Here is a 7474-nt window from a genome sequence, read left to right as displayed (position 1 = left end):
TTTACAGTAGTAACAACAAGTTTTATTTTATTATATGATATGATTAATATCATGTTTTTAAATATGATGGTTTCATTATAAACATAGTGATTATCTCTATGGTGGACACCCAACATAATAGGCTATACCATACCATATGAACCATGTCATGTCAACAGTTGGAAAAGTCAGCCATTTATTAATTCTCATGCTAATTATTGTGCCTTTCGCCCCAACAGCAGGGGCGCTTTTTACCCCAAATACCATACTTTCACATATTCTTCTAGTTATTGAAAAACTGTTGCTTTAATTATCTTAAACCAAACTGGTAATCCTTAAGACCTTTGTCTCAAAATATATTCAATAATTTTAGCGATTCTCATTTTCTACTTAAATCTACAACATTTAAAATACAAAACATCAAATATTAGATTTAGCACAGAATCAACTACACGAAAACACATCACTGCCAGGAGAAATTGCCCAAACTTCAAAGACCTGTTTAAATTATTAAAACTATAGAGGCATTTATTAACTTTAAGATTACTTTTTATCATGTAAACTATATGTACAGCATGTTATATACTATGTGACAGAGGGGAACACGGCCGCATCACAGCATGCTGCCCATATCAAAACACATGACAGACAGCTGTTGGAGAACACGTGAAAAGCGTGACCGAATGAACGATACTCGTCTGTATTTGCAGTACACAAGCTCACGCTCTGCATACGCGCCGCTTCTGCGCTGCCTCTGCTCTGCTTACACGTGCGGTGTGAAACCGGAGTAACTCTGTGCCACCGCATAACTATAGCTGTGTTAAAAAATAATGAGAATATATATACATATATATCCGAGTCCTGATATGGAGGTAACGTCCGATTCCGATCGAGTCTGAAACCATGTGATCGGCCCGATTTCCGATCACGTGATCGGATCTGGACATCCCTAATTTTGACCCACCTTTATTTTATGCATCTGGAGACATCCCCTCACAAGGGTAGGGATGCACCAACACCTGCGGGCAAAAAAAAAAAAAGTTGTACTAGAACATACTGTACAGACCAGGGGCGGCTGATCTATTATGGGCGCTGGGGCGCCGCCCCTCCTACCAAGTAAAAAAAAAAAAAATAAAATAAAATAAGTGTGAAAAACACGAATGGGGGCTTTTTGTCTGCCAGCTTCATCATGTGCCGCATAACATCATAAATGTGTAGTTTTATGCTCGGGGTGCCGAGAAAGGGCGCCCACGCTATCTAACCAATGGAGCGCTGATATGCTATAAAACGTCACTAAATATGATCAATTCAACCAATCAGTGACGCGCAGTAATAATTCTCCAATGGGCGCTTTGCCTCTGCGCCCATCGGAGAATAACATGAGTTTGGTGTGGTCACGTGGCAGTGAGATTCTAGTTGACAATGGCGCCGGCGTCACACGAGAAAGAGACCGTGCAATCTCTTCTTCAAACTCCGTTTGAAAGAAGACCACTGGCTGAAAAACAAAAAATAAAAGAAATGGGACCGGACCAGCCACAAATTAACATCAGACAGCAGGTGAAAGACAAGGAAGCGTCTTATACTAGAGGCTTTTCGCGGACATGGTACACTAGGAAGCCATGGCTAACCGGCTGCGGAGTAACTAACTCGCTGTTTTGCTTCCCTTGTTTGCTTTTTAAAACTGCAGCGACCGATCGAGCCTGGTGTGAAAACGGTGTTCAGGACATGAAACATTTATCGGAAAAAATAAAAAAACACGAACACACAAAGATGCATATGGACAACTGCCTGAAATTTGCGTTGCTGGGGAAGGCTAACATTGCTACTCAGTTGGATGATGGCCATCGACTTTGTATAAGAAGGCACAATGACGAAGTGGACAAGAATCGATATATTCTTTCTAAACTGATTGACTGTGTAAAATTTTGTGGTGCCTTTGAATTGGCTTTGCGTGGCCACGACGAGACTGAAGCCTCTGAAAACCCAGGCATTTTTAGGGGCCTTGTTAACTTTGCCTCGTCGTTGGACGCTGCTCTGAAGGAGCACTTGGAGGGAGCTACTGTGTTCAGAGGTACGTCCAAAACGATTCAGAATGAGCTGCTGGACTGTATGCTGACTGTTGTTAAGGAGTACATTCACGAGGAGGTGACTGCGGCTGATTATATTGCCATTCAAGCCGATGAAACATCTGACGTGTCTGTCCAGTGCCAACTTGCCCTTGTACTTCGCTACATCGACCGCTACAACGTCATTCAAGAGCGCTTTTTTGAGTTCATGCCGATTGAAAACGCGAATGCTGAAAACATCGCTCAAGCACTTTTGGAAAGGATGAGTGCATTGATCCCACCCAAAGACAAGACAAAATTAATAGCTCAAGTTTATGACGGAGCGAGCGTTATGCGGGGTGCCACTGGAGGAGTTCAGCGTAAAGTGATGGATGTGTATGAAAACGCACACTACGTACATTGTTACGCACATCAGCTCAATCTGGTAATGCAGCAAGCCACCTCAAAGATACCCAAAGTCTCCACATTTTTTTCGGAGCTAGGTGGATTTTGTGCATTTTTTTCAAGGTCGCCCAAACGGACCAGCGTGCTTGATGATGTTGTTGGCAGCAGACTTCCGAGAGCGTGTGCAACAAGATGGAACTTTCACAGTCGCTCAGTGAACACTGTATATGAGCACAGGGATGATCTTCTTAAGTGTTTTAAGACCATTCAGGACTCTGGGAACTTTGATGCTGTGACTGCGAGAGAAGCAGGAGGGTTTGTGAGGATGCTGGAGGATGATACATTTTGCTTTTTTCTCCAACTATTTCACAAAATCATGCCACACGTCGACATGCTCTTTCAGCAGCTTCAGAAACGAAACATTGACCCCATCTTCATCAAAGCTGCCATCTCTAAGTTTGCCGACAGCATTAGAAACATCAGGTAAATGTGAAAAATCTGTGTGAAAAATCTATGTGAAAAATCATAGAAATAACATGAATGCAGAATAATGTAGTATTAATCAATTGTTTTATGTTTAAACAAGGTCTTCCATATTCACTGTGCAAGAGGAGATTCCAGCTGCCAAGCGACAGAGGACACTGGGGCCCGCAGAACAACATCGGATTGCTATTGAGGTACAGCTTATTTCACTTTCATAGGCCTCTTGTGCTCTAGTCTACAATAGTGCTTCACAAACTGCTGCATGGTTACTGGTGCCACTCAAAGGTCCTCTGTTATATATAGTTTTTAATTTTGTGTTATGTTTGGAGCAGTTACTAATGTTTTGCAAATCAAATTCACTTTATCCGTTAGGGACTTCATTTGCTGAGAAAGTGCCACTACAGATAAAAACATAGCACATGTAAATCCATGTATGTTTCGTTCAGTCGTTTTTTGAATTAATATTGAAAGTAGAAAAATGAGAAAACGGTTCCTTTTTCGTTTTTTCATTTTCTACACAAACATGAAAAACAAGAATTCAGCTGGGTTTTTCGTTCTCAGTTAGAAAAATGAATAAACAGTTGGAATATTCGATTTCTACACGTGGGCGGGAATTAAACGCCCCTTTCCTCTGATTTGTCAGCCGAAGATCAAACTGTTCCGCCATCAGTTCTTCCTCAATTCTGCACAGCAGAATAAGAGTCCTCCGTTGTGCGGATTCTTAACGCATTTATTGCAACTACATTTAATCTTTTTCTCATCAAACAACCAGACTAACGAATGTCTCGACACAACCCGTACCGGAGAATAGACTAGATAGGGCTTTCTTCTGTGTAGTTAAATGTAGTTGCAATAAATGCGTTAAGAATCTGCACAACGGAGGACTCTTATTCTGCTGTGCAGAATTGAGGAAGAACTGATGGCGGAACAGTTTGATCTTCGGCTGACAAATCAGAGGAAAGGGGCGTTTAATTCCCGCCCACGTGTAGAAATCGAATATTCCAGCTGTTTATTAATTTTTCTAACTGAGAACGAAAAATGAAAAATCCAGCTGAATTCTTTTCGTTTTTGTGTAGAAAATGAAAAAACGAAAAATGAACCGGTTTCTCATTTTTCTACTTTCAATATTAATTCAAAAAATGACTGAACGAATCATACACGGATTCATGTACATTACAATCATTTTATTTGGGATTTCCTCCTAATCTCAATTCACCAATGATTTAGTTCTATTGTAGATAGTTTTGGTTTAGACAACAGTATTTCATACCTGATTTTTGCATTATTGTGACATAATTTAATAAAGTTCTATGTATAGCAATTAATATGTTATTTATTTTCTATGTTTTACAGGTGTGTGATACCATCTGGGCTCAGACAAAGGAGCGCTTTGCGTTCACTGGGCACCTTGTGAGTTCAACACTGCTGCATGGAGAGCTGTTCTCACAGCATGCTAAAACCTTTCCAAGTGCTGCATTGAATGCCACCGTGGAGGCCTATCCGATGCTGAACAAGGCTAGACTGAAGACAGAACTATCCTTGGTCTATGAAAACCCGGAGTTTGAAAAGTGTAGTGGTGCAGTGCCTCTGTATCAGTTTTTTATGGAGAACAACCTTCAGTGCACATTTTCAGAAACTGTTAATCTTCTGAAAATCCTTATCACTACTCCAATGACATCAGCAGAATCTGAAAGATGCTTCTCCACTCTAAAAAGAATCAAAACGTTCCTAAGGAGCACAATGTCTCAAGAAAGACTGAATGCCCTTGCCATGCTTTCTATGGAGAAAAAGATTGTGAAAGACATGCCCAACTTCAACAACAAAGTTATTGATAGGTTTGCAACCCAGAAAGAAAGGAGAGCCAAATTTCTTTACAAGTGACTGCATAATCATCTCAGCTGCTTCTCTCCATCAGGCACTCAGCATCTCCTCTGCTCCTCCAGAGACACAACAGCATCTCCTCTGCTCCTCCAAGCACTCAGCATCTCCTCTGCTCCTCCAGAGACACAACAGCATCCTTGATGCACTCAGCATCAAGGAGCAGAGGAGATGCTGTTGTGTCTCTGGAGGAGCAGAGGAGATGCTGTTGTGTCTCTGGAGGATTTTGATGGGGTTTTTTTGTCTGTCTTAGAGGTGGTTTGCTGTACGATTCATGATGTGAACACTGGAGACAATGTATAGCATTTTTTATTGACTTGCTCACCATTACAATTGGTAATGCACAGTCTTCTTCATCTAGTGGTTACTCCATGTAATAACAGCGACTATTTACCTCTTTGTGTTTATTGAATATTGACGCAAATTACAGCAATTATAAGTTCACCTTGTATGACTTGGTTTCCAATGAATCTCAAATTGGCACATCTTTCTGTCTTTGAAAGAACAATATTTGAAATCTACAAGGACATTCTAAATTCATACTTTAATAATTACATTAGATGCTATTTGTTTTTAAATCGTTACTTTGGTGTTAATGTAATAAATAAACAGCAGAAATTGTTCAATTGTTAAAATAAAAATTTTAAAACCACATTGTCCCTCAGCCCCCCCTACTTTTTCCATCACCAGCCGCCACTGGTACAGACTACAGCCAAGGCCAATTAGCATGTACGTTCAGCACTTGTGTGAGAGAACATAACTCTCCCATACCAGCAGGTGACATCCATCTGTATTAGGCATTCAAACAGGGAAACTGGAAGAGCTACTGTAGAACCGTGAATATACAAAGCAAGAAGCCAACACCTCAACTTTAATTCAAAGCCAAAGTGGCGAGAACATGGGGCAATAATATCTCACAACTTCTTCATGGAGATCAAGAAAATAAAATGGAAGTCTCACTGGAGGGTGACATTTATGACCCACAAGGAATCGCTCATCTAACCTTCCTGGAGTGGATTCCTCCTCCGCAGAGTAATCTAACTTAAGTTTGGCCGAAGCACAGGTCATAACATCCACCAACTTCTCATGTGTGGGCATACAGTGAGCACAGCCAGCCTCCTTGAGAGCTGAGCCACCTCATCCAGTCCTCTTTTGGTTTTCGTCCATATTAAATACCTCATTACAGTTGTGGTGTAAGAAATCACTGAAAACGATTCAGTGCTTAACTGAACTGTTTGAATGTTGAACAATGTTAATAGCATTGTTGAATCTAGGGGCACATGCGGAGACTTGGACTTGTAACCTCAAGGTCTCGGGATTGAGTCTCGAGACCCAGGTGCCACAGCAAAAAAAAAATTACTTCTGTGTGTGTGTGTGTGTGTGTGTGTGTGTGAGTGTGTATATCTGGCATCACTATTTTTAATTCTAAACAGCCAATTCAGCTGATTCTTTGGACAGTATGCGTCAATCCTATTGGCACATAAGCATTTATCAGCAATAGTTTACAGGGGCACAGCGGTATTTCACTGAGGCTCAGATTACCATGCGTGTATGTAGGGGGGGGCCATGAAAAAAGGTTGGGAACCACTGAACTAGGGGATCCACTTGCCAAGACGGAGCTGAAGACCGGAAGACCCGAGGCAGATCCATGCCGAAGAGTGAAGACAGAGGAGGAGCCGAGGGGCTGAAGGGAGACAGTGGAGACAGGGCTGAGATATTGGCTGGCATAATGAGATGAGGTGGAAGAGGGAGGCTAGTTTGGAACACAGAACAACAGGAGCTGGGCAGAATCAGCGAAGATGGGAAAAACAAGGAATAATCCCCTTTCAAAACCTAGCCTCAGCTCACCCTCAGTGGTGGGAGTGTGGGCCGGGCTTCTTTCCATGCACGTTTACTCCACAAAGACCTCCTCGAGTATGGGCAATGCTGCGGGCTCACACACTTGGTAAGACATGTCATGAGGCTCAAGCTCTAGGGATATGGCTTGCTCAGTCACATTCTATGGGCTCTAGCAAATGCTCCATGCAGTGGGGTGATGGCTGGCTGGGCTTTGTATCGGGAGTGGAACTGGTGGCGACCTCCGTGGGGTTCATCAGCACCCACTCCATAAACACGGCAAAGCTCTATCGAGGACTTTCTCCAAACAGCGTACCCTTTGTTGAGATGTTTAGTCAAACGTAATAAAACCTACATAGACAGCTGTCCGGGTAATACATCAGTACGCTACATCTAAATGATTCCTTGTGTGGTCCTTGAGGGAGCAATTCTCCTGCTTGAGCAGGAGGAGATGTGCAACAGGCAGGTTAATATGGAGGAAAAATAAAACAAAAGAGAGAAAAACACTGCTATTAACTTCAGTTAGTTCTTGTCTTCTGTCACAGCACAGTGGCTGTAGGAAAGCACTCCACAATAGAGTAAATAGAAAACAATCTTTAAAGTGTCATGAAACCCCAAAACACATTTTTTGAGATGTTAACATATGAACAGGCTGCACATCAGTGAAAATAACAATGGCACGCAGTATGTCTATTTATTAAGGTGAAAGTTGTTATTTTTTCATTTTTCTTGAGCAATTTTAGTCTTCTGGTTCAAAAGTCAAAGTTGAACCAACTAATATGCAGTGGTGACTGGCTGCTGTTGTTGGAGAGTACGCGTCTATGTCATCAGTTTTCTGAGCTTTTCTC

General features: G+C 41.8%; 1 protein-coding gene across 1 annotated transcript; it reads left to right on the top strand.

Moving 5' to 3' along the window:
- Positions 1 to 1202: 1202 nt before the first annotated feature.
- Positions 1203 to 4855, top strand: LOC131520710 (zinc finger MYM-type protein 1-like). The gene is made up of 4 exons (XM_058745145.1): positions 1203 to 1536; positions 1667 to 2912; positions 3016 to 3106; positions 4266 to 4855. The coding sequence occupies exons 2-4, from the start codon at positions 1705 to 1707 to the stop codon at positions 4791 to 4793; spliced, it is 1827 nt and encodes a 608-aa protein (XP_058601128.1). The 5' UTR covers positions 1203 to 1536; positions 1667 to 1704; the 3' UTR covers positions 4794 to 4855.
- The last annotated feature ends 2619 nt before the right edge of the window (positions 4856 to 7474 follow it).

The sequence above is a fragment of the Onychostoma macrolepis genome, chromosome 15 (assembly GCF_012432095.1).
Source record: "Onychostoma macrolepis isolate SWU-2019 chromosome 15, ASM1243209v1, whole genome shotgun sequence".
In the NCBI taxonomy this organism is placed as follows: Eukaryota; Metazoa; Chordata; class Actinopteri; order Cypriniformes; family Cyprinidae; genus Onychostoma; species Onychostoma macrolepis.
This window is presented reverse-complemented; position numbering and strand designations above follow the sequence as displayed.

What these genes read in the sequence shown, in the direction of transcription:
- LOC131520710 (XM_058745145.1), top strand. Translation starts at nt 1,705, where the DNA reads ATGAAACATTTATCGGAAAAAATAAAAAAACACGAACACACAAAGATG. An exon ending in GACAGCATTAGAAACATCAG is followed by an intron (nt 2,913 to 3,015) that starts GTAAATGTGAAA and finishes TGTTTAAACAAG; the next exon opens with GTCTTCCATATTCACTGTGC. An exon ending in AACATCGGATTGCTATTGAG is followed by an intron (nt 3,107 to 4,265) that starts GTACAGCTTATT and finishes TATGTTTTACAG; the next exon opens with GTGTGTGATACCATCTGGGC.